The sequence below is a fragment of the Astatotilapia calliptera genome, chromosome 18 (genome assembly GCF_964374335.1).
Source record: "Astatotilapia calliptera chromosome 18, fAstCal68.1, whole genome shotgun sequence".
NCBI classification, from domain to species: domain Eukaryota; kingdom Metazoa; phylum Chordata; class Actinopteri; order Cichliformes; family Cichlidae; genus Astatotilapia; species Astatotilapia calliptera.
In genome coordinates this window covers 9,078,577-9,105,604 of record NC_137439.1, presented here as the reverse complement: position 1 = coordinate 9,105,604, position 27,028 = coordinate 9,078,577, and the positions used below count along the sequence as shown (strand labels likewise).

Here is a 27,028-nt window from a genome sequence, read left to right as displayed (position 1 = left end):
ATTATAGAGCAGATTTATTAAGCTCCCTGCGACCCTGGAAAGGATAAGCAGAAGCGAATGGATGGATGGATTTATCAAGCTTCTGCCGCCAGACTTTCCTGAAGTCTCTTCGGTTTAGAAATTTAGATTAAAATACTCTTAGAACTGCATATCTCTAAAAGTAAAATACAAAAAGAAACCCCCAAAACACTTTTGATGAGTTTAGAAAAACAACAGAACTACAGCTGGATATTTGAATTATTTTAAATTATAATACCAAGAAAATCACAACTAAATTAAAGGCTTGAGCAATGTGTGATGTGGTTAACTGTTGTTGTGGAAGTTTTCCATTTAAATAAAGCCTGCAGACGAGCGGTGAGCGGTAGCTAACAGTCTTTAATCAAAACACACAAAGAACAGACAACCAGGCTTGGTGGAGAGCCTACATGACCGTGGGGCAGGTCAGCAGAGTCTCCCCTGAGTCTAACATGGCTCTCAGTTAAATACCTTCTCCAGGAACAAAAGGCAGTACACAGCTGTTTCACACCTTAACCTCCTAGGACCTGGCGTCCACATATGTGGACTTCCCATTTTGGGTTATTTAGACTAAAATACTCAATTTTGCTCTACAAGGGCCTGATATCCACTGATGAGGACATTATACTGCTACTGTTCTATCAAAATTTTAAACGAATATCCTTATATGTGGCTCTGATTTTTCATAAAAACAAAAATAAGGTAAAAAAAAATCTGGTAATTCTTTGTTTTTACATTCATTGGGCCCCAATATGCCCAAATATCAAAGAGAAATTAAAAATACATGCTGTGGAAGAGTTAGGGTCTTACGAGGTTAAGGTTCACACTCCCTTGCTACCTACCAGAGTCCTCAAAGAGACAAAAGTTTCTTCCTGTGGAGCTGTCTGCTTCCCTCAACTTCCTTACTACACCCCCACCATTTGTCTTATAGTATGAGTGTGAAACATGTTAAAATCCAGTGGCACCAAGGCATTATACAATAAAATAATGTGATTAATACATAAGTAAAAGAAATTCCTATACACTGTCAACTGTGATTGGTGTGTGCGAGTGTATTATGCTCAAGGAGCTTTTAACTGCACAAATGAGCAGATTTGTGAAGTTTAGCTTCAAAATGTGTTTTTATATGTTCATTATGATTTTGAAATATGCACTTGTAAATAGCTTTCTGTATGTTTACATTTCTGTGTGTTTGTGTGGAGCAGGGATTTGTGAGCACTCAAAATTCACACAGTGCACACATTTGTAAAATCTTTTTTTTAGATCATTTTGAGATGTATTATTTCCATAAAATATGCAACAGCCCAAAGAGAGTTTTACATGCATGTTTTTTTCTTAAAACCAAAACTCACTGAAGAAAATGAGTCACTAGTCCGTGCTGTTTCTTGATGTACCCGTGATCTTGTGGACTTATGACGGACTTGAGTCGCAGACCAAATATGGTTCAATACAAAATATGCTCAAAGCAAGTGAATACCTTATTTCTAGTGACGACTTGTGTGGACTTAGTACCTTACTTACTACCTTAAAATACGAGTAAACCATTAAACAGGAGTAGCTACATTGTCTCACCTTGTTTTGTTTTTTCTTCTCACATAATAACAAACTGCTTCCACCTAAAGTTAAGAAATTAATCTGTGGGTTGGACCATATCAATAAAGCCATTTTTAGTTTCCCATTTACATATTATATATATTTGAATATTTTTAATATGTTATGTTTCATGGGTCATCTTTTTAATTTGCTGGTCTCTCAGAAAGGAAACTGTGTAAATTAAACTTTAAACTGAAGTCTATTTGTCAGCTCATTATTCTTTGTTGCGTTTTTTTTTAGGCTTTAATAGTTTTAACACAATTGTTTTTTGTTGTTGTTTTTAATTACAACATAAAGATCAATTTACAAAAGATAAGTACAGTAATGTGGGATCAAATAACAAAATCAGCGTTACGCAAAAATTAAAAACATGTATCTACACTCATCATATAATGTTTTTGGCACTGTGATGATGGAACAAATAGCCAAAACAAATAAAAAGTAATTTCAATGAAACATTAAGAAAGGCTGACTGGAAATAAACCATAGCTGACTGTAGAGTCCAGGATAAGCAGACAGAAGATCAAGTGACAATCCCAAAAAATTATAAAGAAAAATGAAAAAAGAAACATGTATACAGGGCTCAGGAGATACAGGAGGGGAAGACATGTGCGAATCATAATTTCACCTAAAATTTCAAACTGTCATATTAACAACTATTATATTAATTATAAAATGTGATTTTCATACAGTCAATTTGCTGTCATGATTTATGTTTCTGTAACTCAAGCTTTCTAATCATCCTGTTTGAATCTATAACTTGGCTTTAGTCTGTGCTGCATCACAACTCAGGTGAGTTTTGAAGAAATCCTGGATCTTCTTCCACAGGTGGATCTCAGCTGCTATGTGGGCCTTGGGCTCACCTCCCCACAGCACTCGTTTGCCTACACCTGCATTGAAGCTGGAGGGGCAGTGGGGTGCATAAGGTGGCTCCAACATGTGTCCAGCTCCAGGGTAAAAAACAGTCTCAAAGTTCTCCTTCCCATGATGCTTAAGTCTCACTACCATTTCATCCATGTAGGCTTCGCTGTCCCAGTTGAGGTCGTCTCCTACAACCGCAAAAAGAAAATGGCTCTTGGCTCGTTCAATGGGGATCAAGCTGCCCTTATTCTTCTCTGCCAGGGGATCTTCAAGAGCATCCTTTATGATGATTGCACCTGACTCGGTGGGAATAAACTTGCTTTCGTCAAACAGTATTGATGACAGGATCTGCCGTTTCTTGTAGTAGAGAGGCGTGACCACATTGGCGTTACAGGCATTCATGCACACTATGGCCTCGACACCTGGCACAAAAGCAGCGAGTGCCAGTCCGATATTTGCTCCCTTGCATCTTGACATTATGCCAACTCCTTTACTGCCCACCTGTGAAATAACACAGAAATTAAAAGGCGATGCAAATCTATAAAACATTTGGAGCGCAGGGCTGACTCTACCTGTCATTATTTTCATTTTTGTGGACTACATATGCATATTACCATTACTAAATAAATAAACACATTCATATATGCACAGTGAAGCTATCATGATCCGGGTGAGTGGCTGGAAACTTCTACCAGGGTCTTGAGTCTCCTTGGTATCTGGCCCTGGGCAGGGCCGTCATATCTCCAACAGCTTCACTCACCTGGAGCTGAGTTGAGGCAATCAGGCTAAAGAGATTTAAGCCTTACACTGATATTCCCTCTCCAACAGTTTGTCAACTACTTCATGTTGGTAGCTGGCTCTAATGCTCCATGTTATTTGCCAAGTGCTTTTCTTACCTTGTTCTCTTGTGCCCTAGCTTTTCCCGGAACCTCCAAAACCCTTACCCCCAAATTAAGCTAATCTCTTGAACCTCGGATAACCCAGCTCTTCTCTGGAAATCTCTCCGTGCTTCACCTGCCTGCCCTCCTGCCATCACACTCCTTCGGAACCTACGGAACTCAGGTCAGCCATCTCACACCGTCTAACTCACGCCCCCTCTCCCTCCAAGCATCTTTCACTCCACCTGCAAGTAAGCAAGACATATAGCCATGCTCACCTTTTCTAGTACTCCCCTTTTACCACAGTTCTAACTCCACGCTCCTCAGTGTGATCGCTCTATGTACCAAGCCATGCTACAGTTACCCCTTCAAGCCCAATTTCCCCCACTTGGCCCCATGACCACGTTATCACGCTACGCAGAGCCGCTGTTACATTCTACAGTCTATTCCTCTTTTGGCAAATCTCTCAAGCTCCTCCAGATTTTATTGGCTTCTAGCATGGACCTTGGTTCACTTCACACTGCAAATTTTTGTTTGTTCTCGTGATTGTCCTTTTTGAGACTACAATTCTAGATTCTAGTGTCTTGGCAGTAGTACTGGGGTCTTTAGACACATCTATCACTAGTTTTCTTTCTAGAGTGTTTGAAATCTTTTGCTTCCTACCCTGCCAAGCTTGTTCTGTACTGTGTGACTCTCTTGGCTGAATTTCTTAACTTTGCATATTGAAACTTGGAAATGCTGTGATAACTTTGTATATCTATTTCTTGCTTGGAGATCTTCAACATTTCTTATTCTATAAAATTATAAAAGGATTTCTTCTGTTTTTGGGGTGATGCGTTCTCAAGTGACAGCTCAAACATTGCACAGCAGTGGCTTCTACTATCAATAAAAAGGTCAATTTTTCAGGGGGCTGATAATGTTGATCTTGAAAATTATTATATGTTAGAAATTATTATGTTATTGTGTGATAATAGAAACAATTCATGTTTTCTCAAGAAGATTTGTGCGATTACAAAAAATATGTCGTAAAGCTGAGGCTTTATGCTCTCTGAAATTTATTCAATTATCTGAATGAATGTAAATGAGAGTATTTCTGAAACTCCACTTAAGCTAATTAAGATCCCCATTAGCTACAGGAATACAGCAGATATTCCACCTGGGATCTACAAATTTACTCTCCTCTCTGAGAATGCACAGAGTATAGAAACATAAACTTTCCTTCAGTATGAAACATCTTTCTGCTGTCTGTGCGCACTAGAGCAACTCACCTTTGGTTGCTGTTTTAAGAAATTCATTGCTTCTTCAAAGTGGTCCAGATGTGTCTCTGTGATATTGTCACCCTTCTTATTGTACACCGCCACTGAGAGAACCACAAAGCCTTTGTTAGCCAGTAGACTGGGTCTTGCCTCAGATACTGAGGTGGGCAAATCCAACACAGCAGGAAAAGGACCTTTTCCTGGAAGAAAGAAAAAAGATTCTAATCAGCAGCAAGTCATATTTTAAATTTTATTCTTAATTTCTCTGGAAGCCAGTGAAGGGACGCAAGAATAGGTGTAATATGTGACAGTCAGCTATTTTTTGTTAGCAGTCTTTCAAACAAAGGTCTTGCTGCATTCTGTACTAACTGGACATGAGTTGTGGAGGACTGAGAAACGCACCTGAAATGTGAACTACAGTAAGCAAGGTGGGAGAAAATTAAAATTTGAACTAGAAGTTTCAGATGACTGAATGACAGTTAAAGTTTAATTTCAACAATGTTGATTTAAAAGCTGGTTAATGTTAAATGAACTAAAATGAACATAGAAACCTAGGAACCACCTCCAGTACCTGGAGGAGTGAAAAGGACTCCACGGATGTTCCCTTCATTGACGGGAACCCTGGTGACCCCATCTCTCATCAGAAGCCTCTCATTCATCATCTCTGCCAGTAATCTGCCCTCCTCCTCATGCACAGAAAACTTCACCACCTGGGGGTTTATGGCATTTGTCTTTAGATATATTTTGTGCATGGTATGTGGCCTCATGGAACACAGCAGACCCATGGGTTCTACTCCAACGTAGCTCCCACCTAGCGAGGGGTCTCTTTTCAGGTCGACCTCCCCACTGCCATCAGCCCTGTAGGTGGCCGAGGAGCTGAACACCACTCCCTTGTCATCAGTTAATTTGGCTCTCATGTTGACAACCTGCCTTGGCCTCAGCCCGGCCACCTTCACCTGAATGGGCTCATCAAACATACATTTGATGCTTGGCAGCAGCTTCAGTCTCACTTGAGAGGACATCTTTTCTGAAAAAGAGAAAAAGATTGGACTTTATGAATGTAAGATAAAAAGTCCCCTTACACAATACTTTTTGTAAGAAATTTCAGAGACAGATCGATCCATATTACATTACATTATGTTTATTAATTACACCAACAACCCACTGTCCCAGTTTGGTCTCTGAGTGCAGGAAACCCAAATCCAAACTCCACTCAAAAAATGTGCCAGTTTAAATATGTATCATTAGCAAGCAACCACATTACAAGTGCCCATTTCAGACAGTGGCAGTAATATTTTACACTGGGCAGCAAATCAGCACAGCAGGATCTTCCAGAGCGAGACAGAAACTCTGACTATTTTTTGTTAATATTTAACAGCTCTTGCACAGCCACTGTTAGTGTGATACCTTTGCACCAGATACCCTCCCATGCACCCATCAGTAAAGACTTCTTTCTAGTTAAGTAAATGGTTTGCATGGATTTCCATTAAAGGTTTTTTTTATGTTCAGTACAATTATTCAGTCACTCGTTGAACTTCAGGCAGTTTTGATTCCCGTTTTCATGATCACACAGCCACTTCAAAAGGTAAACACCAACTTCAAAGTGATATTTCTCTTCCATTGTTTACAATTAAACTTTTAAAAACAAAAAATTTGAATAGATGTTGATTAGGACAAAAGGTCCCAAATCCATGCCATCAATGCATAGTCACAATTAATTAAAAGTTAATAAGACTTGCAAGGTGGTAACACAAGCTGACTGGAAATAACAGAGGCACAAAGAGTCCAGGATAATCAGGAAAAAGTGATCCAGTGATACAGTCCTGCCTGGCAGGATGATGTGTTCACAGAATTTGATATATATTCTGTCATGCAATCAGTTAAACCAGGGATAGGCAACTCCAGGCCTCGAGTGCCAGTGTCCTGCAGGGTTTAGATCTCACCCTGGGTCTCGCACCTGAATCAAATGATTAGTTCATTACCAGTCTTCTGGAGAATGTCAAGACACGTTTAGGAGATAATTTAGCAATTTGAATGAGCTAAAACCTGCAGGACACCGGCACTTGAGGCCTGGAGTTGCCTACCCCTGGGTTAAACTGTTATTGATTTCTCAATGTTGTTCACAAATTACATTCTCTATACCCTCAAAGCAGTCCTGCAGCTTTGAGGGTATTCACAAGACCGCCTTGTGAATATGGGTCTTTTAACAAGAGGAATATATCTCCAGTTGGGTGAGTGTTGAGTAATTACATATGAGAGCATGAGGGTGGGAATGGATGTTTGTATCTGGTCGGGTATCAGACGCCACCTCTCTGGGGGCATCTCGGGCCCTCCAAGGTATGGAGGCCTATCTCCCCCCACCACTTCCCCTGCCAGTGACAGACGCCCTCAGACATCGGTGCGTTGGTGGTTCTTTGTGTCCGGGGATGGGCGCCCAGGTACACACCGACTCACTCCTTGGTGGCTGCTTGTCGGGGCCTGGAGCCTGGGGCTCGCTCGGACCACTTCGGGGGTGGGGTGCCCTCAGCCTCTCGGCCTGGGGCTCGGTCACTCAGGCACAGCTGGCTGCCAGCGGAGCTCACGGGCACGTCACTGCAACCCCCCCGGCTTCTGCTCCGCGGCTGCTGAGTGACCCCTCATCTGGGACTCTCGTCAGCTCTTTCTGGGATAGTGGCGCGGCTGCCCCTCTGTTGGTCTTCCTTGGTCTCTTGTGTTCTGGGGGCCTCTGGATGTTTGGAGTTTTGATCTCCTCCATACCTGCTTCATGCCCTGGTGGATGGGGCTGTGGCTCCCCACACCCTCTAGCACAGCGGTCCCCAATCCCCGGACCGGTACCGGTCCGTGAGTCGTTTGGTACCGGGCCGCGAGAGTTGAGGCTCAGGTGTGAAATGTATGGTTTTCAGGGTTTTTATCGTTTTTCAGCGTTATTTTGTTATCGTTTTTATCGTTTTTATCGTTAACTCGGTTTTCCTGGGTCTTTTCACGTGTGTTATGAATAAATCTTCTTTTTTTCGGTACCGGTACTAGTTTTATTATGTTGTATTTATCCGCAACACCTTAAAGGTCTGTGAAAATGTTTTTGGGCATAAACCGGTTCGTGGGGCAAAAAAGGTTGGGGACCGCTGCTCTAGCAGATCATTACATGAAGGAACCTTTTAAAAACAAGCGCGTTCATGCTTACAGGTGTACACACGGGTGCTCACACACACAAACTACACCCTTTTTGGCTCCTACCTCAAAGCACACTGTGCGCTGTTGATCTTACGTGCTGCACAATAATGTTTAATATTTAGTATTTACCGTTATATTCCCATAGATCATCGTGATGTTGTTTATTCTATTGCTCTCGTTTTCTTCTGCTTGTTTTCTTTTTTCATTCCCAACAGGTGAAATTTAAAAAAAGTATCTACTGTTATCTATTGTTAGCTAGTTTATTGTGAGGGTGTTGTTTTTAGATTAGATTAGATTAGATTAGATTAGAACTTTATTAATCCCTCGGGTGGGTTCCTCTGGGAAATTCGATTTCCAAAAAAGCACAGCACCGACAGAAGTTACAGAGTTACAGAATATTATATATATATATACACACACACACACACACACACACACACACACACACACACACACACACATATATAAATACAGAGACAATATAAATAAAATATACGAAGGGGATAAATAGAATAAATAGGAATAAAAAATAAAAATACAAGTGAATTGCACATTTCAAGTATTGAGGTCTATTGCACTGTTGACTATTTACAAAAGTATTGCACAAAAGGTATTGTACAGTGAGGTGCAGAGGCACTACAGCTTAGTTGTTCCCCCCTCCTTTGTCCTCCTGTTTCCCCTCCCTCTCCCCTCCAGAGAGGAGTTAAACAGTTTGATGGCGTGTGGGACAAAGGAGTTTTTAAGTCTGTTAGTTCTTGTCTTGGGGAGAAGCAACCTGTCACTGAACAGACTCTTCTGGTTGTTAATGGCCGTGTGCAGAGGATGCCTGGCATTGTCCATAATGTCCATCAGTTTCTTTAATGTCCTTTTCTCTGCCACTGTCACCAGAGTGTCCAGCTTCATGCCGACCACAGAGCTAGCCCTCGGCCCTGTTTCAGGAAGCCGGTTTAGTGGAAAAACTGAGTAAGTATACCCTGAGTTAACGAAAACTCTGGGTTTTCGGTTTCACAAAGCGAGTTCAGCTGCAGCCTGAGTGAGTCACTATGACGACACACGCCGTGAAGCTAACCTGCCCCCTAGCAGGTTTACTACAACTAACCCTGACTGTCTCCGCCCCTTTGTCGGAAACCTGACAGTAGGAAGTGTCAGACATGGCGTGTCCCTTCCTTGAAGAGCCAGTAGATCGTGAAGCCCAAATTCTCCGCAGAGCTCTCCGCCGGGAGAGAGTGATTAGAGCGCGTTTGGACATTTTATCATTTCCTGATGATTTTCTGTGTGAACGTTACCGTTTTTCAGCACAATCTATAATTTATTTGGATAACATCCTCAGGCCATATATTACGCATGTGACACATCGCGGACATGCTCTCAGTTCTGTACATATTATTTGTATTGCACTTCGGTTTTTTGCAAACGGGAGCTTTCTGTATAATATTGGTGACGCTGAGCACGTTTCCAAGGCTACCGTCTGTCGGGCAGTCAGGAATGTTACAGTTGCACTGAAACGTCTCCTGTACTCGTTTGTGGTGTTCCCCGGTCATAGACCCACAAGATTCATCAAAGAGGGATGCCACAAAATTGCAGGTATCAGGATGACCAAAACTTAATTTATGATGTGGTGATACTTGAACTACTACTTAAATTTTACATTTATTTTCAGGGTTCCCAGGCGTGATTGGCTGTACAGATGGCACTCACATTCCAATCATTGCTCCTTCAGTAAATGAAGGAGACTATGTGAACAGGAAGTCTTTCCACAGCATTAATGTACAGGTACATAGTTCCCTGTAGCATGTCAAACTAACAAATTATTTCATTATAGTAATGGATGCTAATTTGTGTTCTCTGCACTGTGAAGATCATATATGATGCTGCCAACATTATCACAAATGTGGAAGCCAAGTGGCCAGGCTCTGTCCATGACTCACAAATATTCCGTGAATGTACACTGAGCACAAAATTTGGACATGGTGAGTTGAAAATACTTTAAAATATATAAAGACCAATTGCTTCAGGGACATTTGAACTGAAGTGTATCCTTCTGTCTTAGGAGAGTTCACTGGCTACTTGCTTGGTGATAGGGGGTATCCATGTTTACCCTATTTGCTTACCCCTTACTCTGACCCTGAACCGGGCCCACAGCAGCGATATAATCTGGCTAATTGCAGGACAAGAGCCAGAGTTGAAATGACTATCGGAATGCTTAAGGCCCGGTTCCAGTGCCTGCAAAGACTCAGGGTCACCCCAGAAAGGGCATGTGACATTATTGTGGCATGTGTGATTCTTCACAACATTGCCACAATTAGAGGAGAACACTGTCCTTCTGAACCAAACAGCAGTGATCCAAACCATGAACATCCTGACCCTCCCACGGACATACAAGATGGAAGCGCAGTCAGAGACACCATATGTCACAATCATTTCTTTTGACCCATCACCTCAACATGTTGAAAGAAGAATAAACAGATTTTTTGTTCAACTGGCTTTATTGGTCGCCTGTATTTCCTGTACACAAAGTATTAAAAGATGTAAACCTCATAAAGTGTCTCTGTTGCTTCCTCCTCTGTAACAGCTGTCAATGTTTCTTCATTATTTTCCTGTAGTAAAGAAATAAACAACATTGCTGTTCTACTGTAAATTCATATAATCTGTGGAGTATTACTCACAACTGCATGTTGGTCTGGCTCAACAGGAGGCTGCACCAGATGCAGTACACCATCAACTGATAGAATATGAGGTTTATACAGGTCACTTATAACTTACAAGGGACCAAATGGCAATTAACAAACATACCAATCACCTTACACTTCATTGTCATTATGCTCTCAAAGACAACCAAGACTGAGGGAAGGCAAAATCAGTAGGAAAATAACTTCACTACAAAATAATCCATTATGGTAAAGAGTTTATCAAATGAATGAGCAGCACTGCAAAGGTGACTGTGAAGAAAGGATGTATGCACATCATGTATTATTTTGAATTTACCCCCTATGTAGGTGTAGCCCAGAGTAATTTCCTGCACTTATTTCCTGCCATTGAACGCATCACAAATGCATGACTCCAACCACATGACTTTGCTCAGCCAATCGAATGGCATGTAGGCCATAGTAAGCCTGTCCCGGCTTCCTCCCGTCAGATGCGTGGAGGCAAGCCAGGTGACAGAGCTGTTGCAGGTGTGTATTGGCAAACATTTGCTTTTCCCGTTTTAATGCATTTTTTTTAACACCAACTAACTTATGCAACTTAGATGCTGATTACTGTGAGCCAGAGCCATAATGTTGTTGTGCACTGAACAGAACGGAATTGGTGAGTTTGAACTTTTAATTGACTGTTTGTATTGCTACCAGCTGACCCTAATCGGCTGCTGCCGGTCCAAACAATTTGATTTTGATTTGACTGATAGTTGTTGAATAACAAATGTTGTGGAGCTACATAGTATGTATGTATGTATGTAGCAGTTGAAATGTTTTCAGTTAAATCCTTATTGGTTAGAAATATTATATTTAACCAATATATTGTTTGTTTATTTTTATAAATTGTGTACACAGGAACAAGAATAACTTAATGTATTTAGCTTAATTGGCTGACATTTTTGTATGTTATTCTTGTGATTTCTTATTGGCCTTGTTTATTTAATGCAGGCCAGGTGAACCTTTTTTGGGTATGAAAAAGGATGGCGAGCCAATGAACGGCTAGGAGCAGGACTCATTCTGCATTGAAGCTTCCACTGGACTGGTAGGAAGCTATCAAAGACGACGCTCTGTCCCGTAATTTCCGAATACACTGATTTCCACAATCATACACACCAGTTCCCCCGTTTATGGACAATAGCGCTTGGACATCTCTCATGGATATTCAGATAAAACTCATGGACTTCAGTGTGGATCAGTGTTTTCGATGTTAACATGTGTTATTTATGGGGAACTTTTTTTGAGAATCTATATTGCTTGGTATAAGCCAGAAGAATTTGCTTAGTTGTTTTTGTGCACCCCCACTAGGTTTTTCTATTAATTAAATAGCTACAGCAGGAATGATTATTTAAGCTTTCATTTTCTTTTCTTAATTTTCTTTGCTTTTGGTTAAATACATGGTACCTGCAAAAGCATTTTGTGTTGTGTGTATTTAATTACTGCCCATCAGCTCCAGTAGCATTCCTAAATCTTCTGATTAATAATAACCACAAAATCACACTCAATCCCTAGCCCGTATTAACTCATTAGCGCTACATCAGTGTTACATTTCTTGGCAAGCCAGCCAGGAGCTGATTTGGTTAGTAATTAATATATATTCAAACTCACCAATTCATTTTTCCCCATAATGGAAGTTTTTGAGACACTTGCCATTAAGATCCCAAATGCGGTTTTAGTTGACGGAGTAACTGAGCACTCAGTTAATGAAGTTGTACTTTTCCTTGAACAGTATGGTGACATAGCTCGCAAGGTTACTATAGATTCACCAGAATCTGAATTTAATGACATGCTTGTCGCTGAGTACGCTTCGGGTTTATCTTTAACGCGGTTGTCTCAGTTGCTACCGCACACATCTATGTCAGATTCAGGTGACAAACTCTATATTGAAAGTCTATCTGAAGTTTATGCATCAAGAGTTAGTGGTTCCAAGACAAATACTTACTTGGCAGACTTAAAAAGAATAGCCAAATTATCTGGGAGGGATTATGCAGAAGTCCTCAGTGAGGGGATGACCCAGATACGCCGGTCCCTTGCAGAGCTCAACCCAGAGACTCCAGTGGTTGCAAAACCAGAACTAGAAGATTCAAACCCTCCCGATTCAGTCTTTCCTTCTTCACTACCAGCCCCTCTTCCATCTAAGTCCCCTTCTGTTACCAGTAGTGCTGAAGCGCACGGCGGAGAGAGGCATTCTGCCTCCATTCCAGCGGCTGATCTCAACCCTCCTGAAGTACAACGCTATGTTGTGGAACACGTTGTTCGGAGTGGGGACAGCTTGCTGCATGCATTCCATCGACTGAGAGCGTTTTCTGGTAAAGTGCCCAGGCCAATCCAAGAGACAGATTATGATATATGGCGGTCAGGGGTCGAATTAGCCCTGAAAGATCCATCTATATCTGATCTGCAGCGCACCAGACTGATTCGTGACAGTCTACTGCCTCCTGCCTGTAATATGGTAAAGCATCTCAGCCTTGACACACCACCAGAGGTCTATATGAAACAACTTGACTCAGCCTATGGCACTGTGCAAGATGGAGATGAGTTATACGCCAAGTTCATGGACACCTTCCAGGACAGCGGAGAAAAGCCTTCGGCCTATTTGCAACGTCTGCAGGTGGTATTACAGCATGCAGCAAAAAGAGGGGGTGTTTTAGAGAAAGACATAGACAACCGACTGTTGAATCAATTCTGCAGGGGATGTTGGGATAACAATCTAATATCGGAACTCCAACTTAAGCAAAAGAAGCACAACCCCCCCAAATTTACTGAGCTTCTATTACTCCTTCGAACTGAAGAGGACAGAGAGGCAGCAAAGACAGGGACCGACAAAACAGAAAGCCACCACTAATGCCCAGTTTGCCAATACTGGAGAAGAAACTGTGCTACATCAGTGTTACATAGGCACTTGTGTCTTGCGGGGTTATTGACTCAGAGGATGTCCCCGCAGAGATGCCTTCGGCCACAGGGCGCCCACTGTTTTGGCTGAGGGCCAACTGCTCAGCCTCTGTGAGTGGTGGTGGTGGAGGACCCCCACCTGTTTTTCGGGCCTCCACTTTTTTTCTGTTGGCTATAACGGGTCACATTTGAGCATACAGAGTAAGCAAATATGTACTTGTAATGTGCTCAGATAATTTCAATAAGTGCTTACAGAAAGAAAATTAATGTAGCCTCTAACTGCAATTGATTTACATCGGACAAACAGACCAAGCACTATGGCTCATAATACAATTACACCTTACCTGTTTGGACTATATTTTTATTAGAGATGGCACGATACCACTTTTTTATGTCCGATACCGATACCGATATCATAAATTTGGATATCTGCCGATACCGATATGAATCCGATATAGTGTTTTTTTTAATCAACAAAACTGTTTTTTAAAATATCTTGCTGCATTTTGCAAGTCTGCAAGTTCATACTCAAGTTTAAAACAACAACTACACTAAAGCTATTCTGTTATACCTGTGTACAAAAAAAATATTTAATAGTTCAGCAATACTGATCAATCTAATAAACTTAGACCTACACCATCCTCCCTATTCTGGTATTTTAAAGAGTACTTAGCGTAAATATTAAGCAACCTAACTAATAGGGTTCCAACTCCCAGCAACAACAAAAATAAATAAATAAAAAATAGGGAACCACCCCTCACGCGCCACCTCATGATGCTTAATCGACGTAATCAACCTTAATTTGATGCAGTGTGAAAAAAAATGCACAGAAATCAATTATTTTTCAAGAAATATTAAATAGATTCAACATCTTTCTTCAACAAAATTGCAGACTGCACAGATGGTACCTTCCCAAAGGAAAAAGTACTATAGCTTACTAGGGTATATTAGACTTAATAGTTACTATATACAGTAATTGACTTCTATTCATTTTACATCAAATTAAAACTTTGTGTGTCAGATAATTATTTATTAAAAGCTAGACATTTTAAATGAGAATAAGAAAGAAAAGTATGTCTTTGTGCCCCCTTTTCCCAGTTAATGCCCTATCGGCCCCCCTGGATAAACTTTGCTAGATCCGCCCCTGTACAGTTACCAGCGTCAGCTACGTAGAAAAAGATCCTGGTGTAGAAAGTAATATTAAATAAATTCTAACAACAGCTTATCAAGCTTAAACGTGCTGCTGTTGTTCAGCCGCTGGTTTCCTCTTTCTGGTGCAAAGTGGGCCAAAAACAAAGACGGACTCGCGACAGAAAAGCCGATCAGCTGATCATTTAAGCAGTTTCACGATTGAAGTAGCAGCCGGAGAGCGAGAGGCAGTCGCTCGTTAAGCTTAACGCAGGAATGCTTTACAAACATTCAGAGATGGACTTACACACTTGCTTTACTTCTCTCGGGGATAACTTTGTCGGAGATGAAATGCCGGGTTGCTAGCGAAGCTCCAAATGCTATCCAGACCACCGACAGGTCCCGCATGCCACAGCCGCTCTATCACGTGATGCATACTGCTCCGACATGCTAACGTTCTGAGGTGAGTTACGGCGTGTTGCAAGTTTTGTGAGGTGCTTTCGTGATATTTAATGGATCGGATTACATTTTTTATTTTTCTCCGATATCCGATCCAGTCATTTAGGTCAGTATCGGACCGATACCGATACGTAATATCGGATCGGTCCATCTCTAATTTTTATATTTCATTTTTACTTGCTGCCAGGCACGTTTGGGGCCTGTTGGGTTGCACCTGCGCTCACATCACATCACAAAATAAAATGTATAAAATAACAAATAAAATAACATATGATAAAATAACGTGTTAAATGGGTGGAAATCCCTAGATCAATGTTTAAATTAACACTCACGCATTGACTCTGTCGGCTATGTTTTGCCATGCATGCTCTCTTTCTTTTGCAGCTGTGGCTGTGTTACTTTTTTCCGCGGAATTTGCATGTTATCGGCATATGCTGCCATCAGAATTTCGGCCTCAAGCGCTGTGAAATACATTGACCGCGCCTTCTTTCCCTCCGTCTCCATGGTGACTCGCTTAATCTGTGCTCCGCTTATCAGGGCTTTATGTATCCTCGTCCGCGCGCTTCACTTGGGGTTGACGCAACTCCGCGTTGATTGAACTAATTGTTATCAGCCTTTCTGAAACCGAATATTCCGAGTTGGACAGTTCGGGGTTACTCAACCGTGAGTGTCGTTTTTCATTCTGAGTTTTCTAAACCGGCTTCCTGAAACAGGGCCCTCCTGATCAGTTTCTCCAGCCTGGATGAGCCTGGATTTCTCCAGCCTGGATTTATTATGTTGCTCTTTGGTTTTTTTTCTTCCCCCCTTTCTCACCATCTCTTCTCCCCTCTATTTTTCTTTCTTTCTCACCCTCTCTTTCTTTAACCCTGTCCTATCCCCCAGTCATGTCTGTCCCATCTTTAAAAAATGAAAATAAAATAAATACATAATTATAATAAAGGTCAGTTAAATGGACCAATATGGCAAAGCCACGATGATCCACTTGGTAAAGTAAATCCACTTGGCATCTTTCTTGGCCTTCAGACAACAATTCTGATGGCTAAAAATCCAAACGGGACAGGCAAAAACAAATAAATAAATAAATAAAATAAAATAAAATAATATATATATATATATATATATATATATATACCTCAATATGTAAATTATCACTGTACTGTAACATGTACAGTACTTGCAAAATAGTTTTCCATATGTTTACATTGCTGTGTATCTATGTGGACTGGAGCACGGATTTGTGAGCACTCAAAATTAACTCAGTCCGCACATTTGTATATCGTAGATTATTTTCAACCTTTCGAGACAAATGTATCTCCATATATGTGCAACAGCCGAGAGTTTTACAAGGATGTTTTTTTTTTTTTCTTAAAACCAAAACTCACCGAAGCGAATGAGTCTGGTGGTTGGTTTTGTTTCTCGAAGTACCCGTGATCACGCGGACTTAAGACAGACTTGAGTCGCAGCCCAAATATGTTTTAAATTCAAAATGCGCTCAAAGTACGCTTCTGGTGACGACTTGTTTGGACTTTGCCTTAGCCAAGTATCCCAGAATGCATTTCAAACGAAATTCAGAACTGGAAGTAAAGTTCTGAAAAAGCACTGTTTCTAGTGCATAAAATAGTGCGACGATTTCGGCGAGAATGTAGCAACATTAAATATCCGGCCAAATTATCAAAATATTACCTATTTGCAAAAGTTAAGCACAAGATATATAATTTTTTAGGATATATTATATATATATATAATGGGTGACGTTTGCTTTTCTGCAGTGGTTTATTCTTGAGAAAATCGGTTTTGCAGAGTTTAAAGTCAGCCTGCAAAAAGTGTCTGATTTTATTTCACTTTAATGTGTTGACATCGGTGTTTTTACCCACCACAGTCGAGCCAGCCGCCGCTTGTTAACCGCTTAAACGTTCGTGCGCTTCTACACTGAGTTTTAGGGTAGTATGTAACATGTCGATCTGTTCCTGGATATCCTGAAAGCCGATGTCAAATCAGCTCCAGAAATGATCATATTATATTTCAGCTGTTTTCAAAACAAACGGTCTGTAGGTAAGTTTGTAGATTATTTTAGAATGCAGAAAACAGGTCATTTTAACATCTGACCTGATTGTTTTTGTTGAGTTAGCAGCATGATCCTTGAATACATGTACAAGAGTAACATAATATTTTTTAATATTATAGTTCATACAGCACACACATGTTACTGAAAGGTTACAAGTCTGTTGATTGTTCAGTCATTGACTAATCAGTCACCACACTGAAGTTCTTAACAACTGATTTGTTAAGAAGTCAGTCCACCGTTTGCTCCAGTCTTTCCAGAGTGCTTCACACTGATGGTCCCTTTAAAGTCGAGCATTGTGCAAGAATGAACTTTGCATGCCCTGGACTTTCAAACTATAGTCGGGTTCCTGATAAGTGGATACAAACAACTCAAAACGGTGAACTGTAATTGTCGCTTAACAGTAAAACTGGGTTGCAGTGTTTGTGAATGCAGCTTTATTGAAACTGTAAATGATGTCTGACAGAGGGCGCTCGAATAGAAGGTGTGAGAAGTTATTATAGAATATTACTGCTTACCTGTACTAAAAGAATGGAGCCGGTATATTTCGCTCTCAGATTGCTGCTTTACTTGAGGTTCATAGGATATTTAAAAGTAGAAGGCAACACTGGTTGGTGATGGAGATTGTTGGTCAGACCTAGAAACTGTATGTGTGTTACAGAGCTTTTTCTGGCTTTTCTTTTATTCTTGCAGAGGATGTTGTGCTTATTTTACGGACGATGTCCTTTCCTGGACGATCTGATTTCCTCGTGTCAGCATTGTTCCCACATCATCATAATTAATGTTGTTCCAGGTTCAACATTGCAAGTGACCAATCACCTTCTTGTGACGTCATTCCTTTGCGACTTCGAAATACCCGCCTTCGAGTATTTCGAAATACAAGTGAAGAAGCGAAAAACCGCCGCCTGTCCGCCGAATTTGAAGTCAATTTAGGATACTTTCCTTTAATAAACGGTAAGCATTATACATATGTTCCTCACTTGGCTTGCTGTTTGTTTGCTAGCGATAGGCTACTTGACGACAGCATTAGCTAACCAGTGTTCCCCAACTTTTTGGGTGTTTCGTGGCCCGGGGGTTGGGTCAGGCAAAATTGCAGTAGCTTCCCTGATCATTTTACAAACATAAGTGAAGAGAATCTGGACTAAAAGGCCTAGACTTATGGTTGTGTGCTGAATCTATGAATCAAACTATCACCTGGAAACATAATTAACTGGTCCATAGCTGTGAAACTGGACATGAGTTCTTGATTCTATGGAGATTAACAGTAATCCAGAAATTTACAAATTTGTCCTGGTACATCGCGTAAATGTTGTCCCAGGGACATCGCGTAAATGTTGTCCCTGGGACATTGTGTAAATGTTGTCCCTGGGACATCGTGTAAATGTTGTCCCTGGGACATCGTGTAAATGTTGTCCCTGGGACATCGTGTAAATGTTGTCCCTGGGACATCGTGTAGATGTTGTCCCTGGGACATCGCGTAAATGTTGTCCCTGGGACATCGCGTAAATGTTGTCCCTGGGACATCGCGTAAATGTTGTCCCTGGGACATCGCGTAAATGTTGTCCCTGGGACATCGCGTAAATGTTGTCCCTGGGACATCGCGTAAATGTTGTCCCTGGGACATCGCGTAAATGTTGTCCCTGGGACATCGCGTAAATGTTGTCCCTGGGACATCGCGTAAATGTTGTCCCTGGGACATCGCGTAAATGTTGTCCCTGGGACATCGCGTAAATGTTGTCCCTGGGACATCGCGTAAATGTTGTCCCTGGGACATCGCGTAAATGTTGTCCCTGGGACATCGTGTGATAGCTTGTAAATAATGGAATGAAAATTATTGATTGTTATTAACTTGTGAAAAAGAAGTGTAACAAATCCACATGTTATGTTCTTACACCCTTACAGAAACTGTGACTCCTTCACAATGTCAGGTAAATGTCAACTCATGTTGAATAATCAACCAATCAAGCCTTTTATTATCACATGCAATGTTATTGTACAATTTACTTAATGAATCGTGTTCCTTAGTTCTGTTTTTATTTATATGTATTTATTTATTTGTTTTATAAGGTAATAGATGGCCTAATCTATTTGCAGTGTGAGGTATGTTGAAAAGCTTGTTTGATCATAATGACATAGCATGTTTACGTTTTTTGTAATGTATTTGAAAACATAGGTGTATTTATGTTATTTTTATAGAATTTCCCTCACATTTATCCAATACCAAGCCAAATCACTGGAAAAATTTTGGATGGGTCCACAAGAGCACAAAGTGCATACTTTTTGAAGGTATGACTTGGACTGTGGTAACTATGTTCTTATCACAAAGGGTTTATAAGTTGCCACTATAAACAAACAGCATTTTCCAAAATTGAAGCCTTGTCAGAAGAACCTGAAAAATACCTTTCTGAAACCTTTTCTGTGTAAAGACTTGTTCAAAAGCAATGCACACAGATTAAAACATTTCTGTCTTGGCCAACTGATAAAGAACACCAAAAATTGAGTGGTGCGTGTTGAGTCTGTGGTCTTGATTTGTTTTGTACACACTATAGAAATTAATTAATGTAAACCAAAAATGACACTTTCTATATGTTTGTGTATCTGCAGAATTAATTACAAGTCTCACCTGACAAGCTTTTGCAGTTTTGCAGTGTCATTCTTGACAGAAAAACATACTTGTCACATTATTTTTATTTCCAGAAAAACATCTTTCAGATGTATGAGAAATTGATTGGAGCCTGTCTGGAAAACGGCAGCCACTGGACCTTGTTTGTAAGTTGCACAGATTTTGCACTCTCTCTAGTGCATGACACTTTTCGGTGTCCCTCATTAGGAAAGCTCAAGGCCCAAGCCTACCATATCCATCTTTTTACAAAACAGTTTTGTGACATACCCAAGAGGACCATAGTCTATATGAATTCATTTGGCGAGTCGGAGGTCAGAAAAAGTGCGGTGTTGAAAAACTGGAGGTAATTAATTAACATATTTAACATAACATATTTAATTTAATTGAAATCATTACCAAACGTGGTTATTGATTTCTCTATATGCTTTTTATTTGTAATAACTGCGATCTCTCAGCTCATTTGCTTCAGCAAGAGGCTGCACTGGAGAGTGGACCTTGTCACATGTGAGCCACCCACATCAACAGGATGGGAACTCATGTGGAGTGCATGTCATAATGGTACTGAAAACTATAGCTTTAACCTATATAAGTAATGTTTACATTTTTGCCTATTCAGTTTTTAAAGCCTTAGAGGCAGGATGGTAAAGTCTCAATTTTTTTTGTAGATTGAACCATTTCAGCAGTAATGCTTTGCTTTGGTTGCTCTGTTTTTTTTTTTTTTTCTCGGGGGGGGTTAATCTAATTCTTTTTGTTTTTTTTTTGTTTTTTTTTTTTCTTCGTCAATTATTAGTTTGCCCAATCTCTCATTGACGGTAAAACACAAGTGGAGGAGTACAACACTGAAATCACAAAGCTCAGGTCCCGACTTTGCCACTACTTATTTTCCTCAATAGGTAAAGATAAAATTAGCTGCCTTCTTTTTCTCTAACATTGGAAAATGTAACTTGTACTTAAACAAATTATATTTTGCAGATCGAACTAGGAAGTGCAGTCAGTGCTGGTGTGTGATTGCAGCCAAAGACCGGGTACACTATGACATGTCCTTAGCCATATAGATTGTTTATTTAATGGACTTTGTTCATTTGTTTTTTGTTTGTTTATTTCTTCTTCTTTTTTTTTTTTTTAATTCACAGGTGCAGTGCCAGAAATGTGGTGCATACAAGCACATGCGTTGTTCAAAGTCTGTTTGTGGCATCTGTATCTTCTGTGAGAGTAAGTCACAATATAACTAAACAATGTCCAAAAATGTTTAAAGTGAATTTTTTTTTCGTAATTTTGCCTTTGCACACCAGGACTGTGTAATTAAAGTGGACGTTTCAAGATCCAGTTTTTACACAAAACTATTTTAGACATAACTGTGTCGTATTGTGGGGATTTCTCTTCACAATTAAATTGATATAGTGCTGTTTATATCATTCTTCTTTATGTAACAGCACAGTGCAGCACAGCAGAGGGAAAGGAGTTGTGCAGCATAGTGGGTGGCTATACAGGAGGAGCAATAGAAGTAGCCAGTGAAGAATGTCATCAGGGAAAGCATCAGGCAGCGAATGACAAAGGAAAAGTTCCTAAGGGAGAGAACATCTGCAGCAAATCGACAAGTAACAGTGAGATAGGAAGACTGACAGTCAGAGATGAAGGTACACAGACTGAAGACAAAGAAAAAGAAACAGAAGTATACGGCACAAGTCTGAGTACAGATAATGCTGCTGCTGATGATGTTGACAGGATCGATGCAGATACAGAATTCCAAACTGATTCAGAAGGAACTAGTACAGTTTACAGAGTGCATGGTCGCTTATCTGTACCAAGCTCAAAAAAGAAAACCTACACAATAACAGAAGACGAGATCAAGCGCAGAATCAACGCAGAGAACATGTCAGTTCATGTTTTCAGAGGTTTGATTGGGGTAGGTATACATTTCGTGATTTTGATGTCACCTGAAATAAATCCGGGTTACTCGTATCAATGAAGTGACAATGTGGCTGGAAATTGTGCATTTGCTGCAACATATACACAATTACACCATGTAAACAAAAGCATTTAACTTTGTGCGCATGTGTGTGTCTCTCTCTGCTCTTTTGGTGTTTGCACTTTTTCTTTTTTAGGGCCGTAAAGCCAAACTGCCCGCAATGATTCTTGACAGGCCTAAGAAGGCCAAAACTAAAGTAACGGTGTTTAGTGTTCTGAGTGAAGAGGAGGCTGGGGAGCTAGCCCTCGGGTTTGCCGGAAGATTGGCCTGCGATGTCACAACAGACATGGTCTGTAAAGGCATCGACCATTCAAGTGCTGATATGACAAAGTAAGTTAGTAAAACAATATGAAAGTTGTATCTTTTTTGGTATTATTTGTCATTTCCCCGTATTTGGGTTATTGGTGTAACATTGTTAATCTTACTTTCTAATAACAGACAGACTCTTCTCAAAATCCAACACAATCTTAAACATGAGCTGACTGATTCCTCAACCTTCAGTTTGCTGACACACACCTTTGGCCCCGCTGCACTGGATTCTGTCATTTCATTCCTGTGTGAAAAACTTGATCTTGTCTCTTAAATAATGAAACCTTTTGTGACTTTTGTTTGTTCTGTAAATCAGAATCTTGAAAATTGTTCATTGTTGTTCTAAGTTTGTGTTAACTATTTGGCAAAAATGATTGGTTCCTAATCCAAACAGCATAATGACTGTTCTAACACATATCTTAAAAATGCTACAAAGAAAGAAAATTATCACATATGTTTCAATATGAATGTAATTGTGTCACACTCGGTTTGTAGTAACTTTCCTGTTTTATTTTGAGTTTTGGTATGTTTACACTGTTATTTTTATTTCCCGTGTGTTCGTCTTCCCTTATTAGTTTTACTGTATTTAATTAGTCTGATTTAATAACTTATAATTATTTACTTTCCAGTGTGTATATATGCTCCTCGTTTGGATTATTGTTTGTTTGAGTTCTGCCTGTCTTTTCTATTAAAGATTTGGACTTTTGGACTATTAGTGGACCTCGTAGGTTTTTATTCTGTTCAATTGGTAATTGACTGGGTTTAATTTAGTGGCCTGGAAAACAGGCCGGAGGGGTCTGGTCATTTTAACCCCCTAAGACCCGAAATCTTCCATGGCATGCATTTTTAATTTCTCTTTGATATTTGGGCCGATTGGAACCCGATGAATGTAAAAAGAAAGAATTACCAGGTTTTGTTTTTTTTACCTAATTTTTGTTTCTGAGAAAAATGAGAGCCACATATGAGGACATTAATTTGAAATTTCGATAGAACAGTTGCAGTATAATGTCCTCGTAACTGTATATCAGGCACTTGTTGATCAAGATTTAGTATTTTGGTCTAAATAACCCAAAATGTGATGTCCACATGTGTGGACGCCAGGCTGGAGTAAAGTGTTAGAGCTATTTATACCTATGTAAACTTTTATACACTGGTTTTTACCTGTCTTGTTTCAGAAAGGTTTAAAAGGGTAATGTCCACAGTTTATTTGTTTATTTATTTGTTTGAATTCAACATATTTTATTAAAGTAATTGAGCTTGAACACAGAAAAAACTGAATCAAATAATCATAAAATCAAATCACTTGCATATACTGAAGTCTAATCTACTCTGAGCTAATGCCGGTTTCCAACACTAATGATCGGGTGAAGGAGAGAGATGAGGGTGTGCACGGCCACTGGTGCTCTTATCCCTGTTCTTTGTGATACAATCCAACAGGAAAGCAGTCAAACCCTTGGACATTAGCCAAGTTAACGTTCACAAATATATACACACAGAGGAACTCTGAGCCCCAATGTCAGCATTAGCACAAACATGCCACTTCATACCAAATCTCAGTGTGAGGTCAGGTGTTAGTCTCATTCCATTATTCTGGCTATATTTTCTTACTCATTACTATTAAACTTATACTTAAGACTAACTATTAACAAAATCACACCCCAATAACTCTGTTATTACACTTTGTATTTAATCATAAAAAGGCTGGATGTTGAAACCTTTTACTTCTATTTTGTATGAGCCAGGATTCTCAACAGCTGATACTCTATGTCCAAAAAGTGACAGGTATCGTTTTATGGAGCAAAAAACTTAAGAGCGCATATTTTATAAATAATACCAACAATTACAAATGCAGACCTTTAATAGTAATAAGTAATCCTTTATTTATAATGCATAGCAATATAAAAATAGTAACATATGAAAATATTACAATGGGCACAGATGAATTTGTATCAAAAACAGCAACCAAGCCAAAGTAATGAATAACACACATAAATAACAACTGCTTGAGAGACCAAACAATTTCTTTTCAACTGTTCCTTGGCAGAAAGTTAAGACAGCTATTCAGCTTTAGGTTTCAATAAACAGAAGTAATGGATGCAGTCCCTTTGAAATGTCACACAAAAGTCTACTTATGCATATACTTAGCTTTAACTCTTCTCTTTTTTGTTTTGTATTCCAAAAGGTTTTCATTTTCTCCAGAGGATGTCTCTCTTTCAGTGGTTATCGACTGTTCACATTCATTTTCACAGACTGTTGGAATGTCGATGCTGGCCGAACGTTTCTTGCTAGAATACAATGGCCTAATTTTGCGTGCATTCTCTGTCGTCTTTATTTCGTACTGGCATATACTTTTGCCTACTTGTTTTGTTTTTAAGACATTTGTATGCAGTTCATCTATCATTGGAGTAATACCCTCTGGAATGAATGCCCACTGTTTAACTGTGTCTAAAACAGCATTTAGTTTTCCAACTGCATCTTCTGTGCATTTTTTGTCTGTGCTTTCAACTACAGGAGTGTCATTCAAAGTTGATAGAGGACTTTTCAGAGGGTTTTTCATTTTTTTAAAATGGCTACAAGCCACCTTCAGGCAAGCACATGTGTTATAGTGAGAGAACGTACAACAAGTGCACTGAAGTGTTTCAGCCGATGCAAAAAAACACAGATTTCCAAACAAACTTGGCATTTTTATCACTTTCAAGTCCTCACAGTGTACAAAGTAATGCCTTTCTTTCACTGCAATTCTTGCCAAGGTAGAAATGTCTGTTTCCATGTTTGGATAGATGTCATTGTCAGCCTCTGCTAATTTTGCAAGTAACACTAGATGCTTGCAAAGAAGTCCTCGTAAGCCATATGTACAGTTATATTGAAATATATGTAATGTTCATGTATGCTGCAATGCAAACGGAGTGATGCAAATAAAAAACATCGACCGACAAATTACGGTGCGACTCTATAATTAGTCCGGGTTACCGGGGACTGTTATTGCCGATGAACAGGTGTCGCTATGTGACTGCAGACTAAATTGGGCTGCATTGAGTTCATTACTTTTCTTTTATCCCGCCGCCTACGCATCACTTTGAGAGTTAATATGAGATCTCTCTCTGTGAAAAAATAACTAAAAATCCCACTGACGTGTGTATAAATCTATATACGTATAATGTCCCGCTGGGCAGCAACTTGAAAAAAAAAAACTTTTTTTGAAGTGTTGTGAACGCAGCGCGCTGGGGCGAATGTCCGCGTTTGCCCAAAGGAGGAAGCCAGCCAGGTACAGAAAAGAAAGAAACACTCCATACGTCATACATTAAAATACATTATCAAACTCGCGGGTCGCACTAACATTAAATTTTCATATTAAGGTGGGGGCCAAAAACTATCGTCCTGCGGGCCGCGAGTTTGAGACCCCTGGCATAGAGGATTGCACTGTTGTTAAGCGTTGTTTTGGGTGTTCTGCGTGTACACGAATAGCTTTTCATGATGTACTTTCTGGATAGCAGGAATGGTATCTGGAGCAAAGTTCACATAGCAACATTGGCTCCATTAGAGTTAACCTCTAAGTAAAATGGGACGTGCTTGCCACACTGGCAAATACTATTATACTCATTTAGTACAGGTCAAATATTACAGGTCTGCCACTGACTGAAACTGTATTTAAGTTGACATTAAATCCAAAAGGTTAAATTCAAAAGAGAGATTATTAAAAAAACATATCCAGCAGCTCTGCATTTGTTTGCAACTCAGGTTCTTATTCCAAAGGGATCAGTGGTAACTTTTTGATTTGGTAAGCACTCCAGTCTGTCATGGCTCTCTGCACAAATGTCTTTACAAAGCTTTTCCTAACGGCTTCCTGTTGAAGCCGTTAAATCCAAAAGTCTAGGTGTATTGTTTGGGGAGTGTCTGTGTTTGATAAAACCAGTTTGATCCAGGTGAATTATGGATGAGATGACTTTCTCAATTCTGATTGTTACTGCCTTGGTTATAATTTTCATATCTGTATTAATTAGTGAGAGTGATCAATAACTACATGTGACAGTGGGATCCCTGCAAGGTTTAAGAAGAACTGTGATAGCAGCTGTGTTTAAATCACAGGGAATAATACCAGTTTGTTTTATTCCTTGGATACATTTTAAATATATTGGGCTGAGCATATCCCAGAAAAGCTTATAGAACTCAGCCGGGAAGCCATCCAGCCCTGGCACTATATTGTTTGGTATAAGAAATATTACATGGTTAATTCTTTTTCTGTTAATGGAGCTTCTAGCTCTTATCTGTACATCTGTCAAATGTAGTACATTTATATTATTAATATTAAACGTACTCCTTCAGTTTATAAATATGCTTACGATCCCCAGCCAAAATATCCCTAAATTTTTCTTAACCACTTATCCAATTCACTTAACACTTACCCAATAATTAAGGGGGCTGGAGCCTATCCTGTCCGACATTTAGAGAGAGGCAGGGTACACCCCAGAAAAGCTGCCAGTCAATATTTAATTAGACAAAATAATTCCTGATATTAAAGCACAAAAAGACACAGAATCACATCTACAACCAATTTAGAGCACCATCTATCCCAAACTTCATGTTGCTTCGCTGTGGGAGGAAGATAGAGTACCTGGAGAGCACCTGTTGGAGGTTATTACTAGGTGAAATGAATATATATGTTGGGGAAAGGACATGGCCACTACCAGTAGTCCTGTGGGGGTGGTCTTTTATCTGTGATCTATTATTGAGTGTTTGTTGTGTGATCCTGGACCAGTTCTTGACCTTACCCCCTTTGTCCCAGGGCCTGTTTTATAAAAAAAATATATATATATATAAAAATATTATAACTGACCATAAAACTCAACAAAGCTAGTCACCTCAAAGTAACTTTGGCAAGAAGACGAATTAAACAGGAAGCCGGGAACAAAACCTGACATACTGGTAACTACCTCCAACAAATCCAACATGTTCTATTGAATATGTTACTAAGTAGTAAGGTGGTCATCTCTTAATACCAGAAAAGCTGCAATTTTCAAATCACTATGTGCTTTGATGATTACATAAATGTGGAAATGAGGAACAGTTTCAGACAGATGCAGCATGAGGGGAGGAGTCAAACAAAAACTTAAGGTGTGTTGAA

At 39.8% G+C, this 27,028-nt stretch overlaps 2 protein-coding genes across 4 annotated transcripts; one reads left to right on the top strand and one right to left on the bottom strand.

Annotated features, from left to right (window-relative positions):
* Nucleotides 1-355: 355 nt before the first annotated feature.
* Nucleotides 356-16,478, bottom strand: LOC145421763 (acyl-coenzyme A thioesterase 2, mitochondrial-like). The gene is made up of 4 exons (XM_080292484.1): nucleotides 16,326-16,478; nucleotides 5,175-5,630; nucleotides 4,616-4,803; nucleotides 356-2,970 (listed from the first exon to the last, which is right to left on the bottom strand). Exons 2-4 carry the CDS (start codon nucleotides 5,623-5,625, stop codon nucleotides 2,362-2,364), a joined length of 1,248 nt encoding a protein of 415 aa, XP_080148610.1. The 5' UTR covers nucleotides 5,626-5,630; nucleotides 16,326-16,478; the 3' UTR covers nucleotides 356-2,361.
* A 438-nt stretch (nucleotides 16,479-16,916) lies between these two features.
* LOC145419398 (uncharacterized) lies at nucleotides 16,917-22,621 on the top strand. 3 transcript variants are annotated; one of them, XR_013903128.1, is made up of 13 exons: nucleotides 17,011-17,489; nucleotides 17,799-17,959; nucleotides 18,908-18,933; nucleotides 19,073-19,105; nucleotides 19,202-19,291; nucleotides 19,703-19,774; nucleotides 19,883-19,971; nucleotides 20,084-20,186; nucleotides 20,419-20,521; nucleotides 20,601-20,653; nucleotides 20,762-20,840; nucleotides 21,734-21,927; nucleotides 22,036-22,621. XR_013903128.1 is itself a non-coding variant. In XM_080292478.1 (12 exons), exons 1-12 carry the CDS (start codon nucleotides 17,458-17,460, stop codon nucleotides 21,595-21,597), a joined length of 1,377 nt encoding a protein of 458 aa, XP_080148604.1. In that variant the 5' UTR covers nucleotides 16,959-17,457; the 3' UTR covers nucleotides 21,598-21,727. The 3 variants fall into 3 exon arrangements, 2 of the variants coding, with proteins under 2 accessions (XP_080148605.1, XP_080148604.1); XM_080292478.1 differs by lacking the exons at nucleotides 21,734-21,927; nucleotides 22,036-22,621 and adding an exon at nucleotides 21,062-21,727 and having other exon boundaries at nucleotides 16,959-17,489; XM_080292479.1 differs by lacking the exons at nucleotides 19,883-19,971; nucleotides 20,084-20,186; nucleotides 21,734-21,927; nucleotides 22,036-22,621 and adding an exon at nucleotides 21,062-21,727 and having other exon boundaries at nucleotides 16,917-17,489.
* The last annotated feature ends 4,407 nt before the right edge of the window (nucleotides 22,622-27,028 follow it).

Coding starts and splice junctions, on each gene's coding strand:
- LOC145421763 (XM_080292484.1), bottom strand. CDS start 5,625: ATGTCCTCTCAAGTGAGACTGAAGCTGCTGCCAAGCATCAAATGTATG. Junction 4,804..5,174: donor AGTCCTTTTCACTCCTCCAG/GTACTGGAGGTG, acceptor TCTTTCTTCCAG/GAAAAGGTCCTTTTCCTGCT. Junction 2,971..4,615: donor TCTTAAAACAGCAACCAAAG/GTGAGTTGCTCT, acceptor GTTATTTCACAG/GTGGGCAGTAAAGGAGTTGG.
- LOC145419398 (XM_080292478.1), top strand. CDS start 17,458: ATGATGTCTGACAGAGGGCGCTCGAATAGAAG. Junction 17,960..18,907: donor ATACTTTCCTTTAATAAACG/GTAAGCATTATA, acceptor ACACCCTTACAG/AAACTGTGACTCCTTCACAA. Junction 20,654..20,761: donor TGATTGCAGCCAAAGACCGG/GTACACTATGAC, acceptor TTTAATTCACAG/GTGCAGTGCCAGAAATGTGG.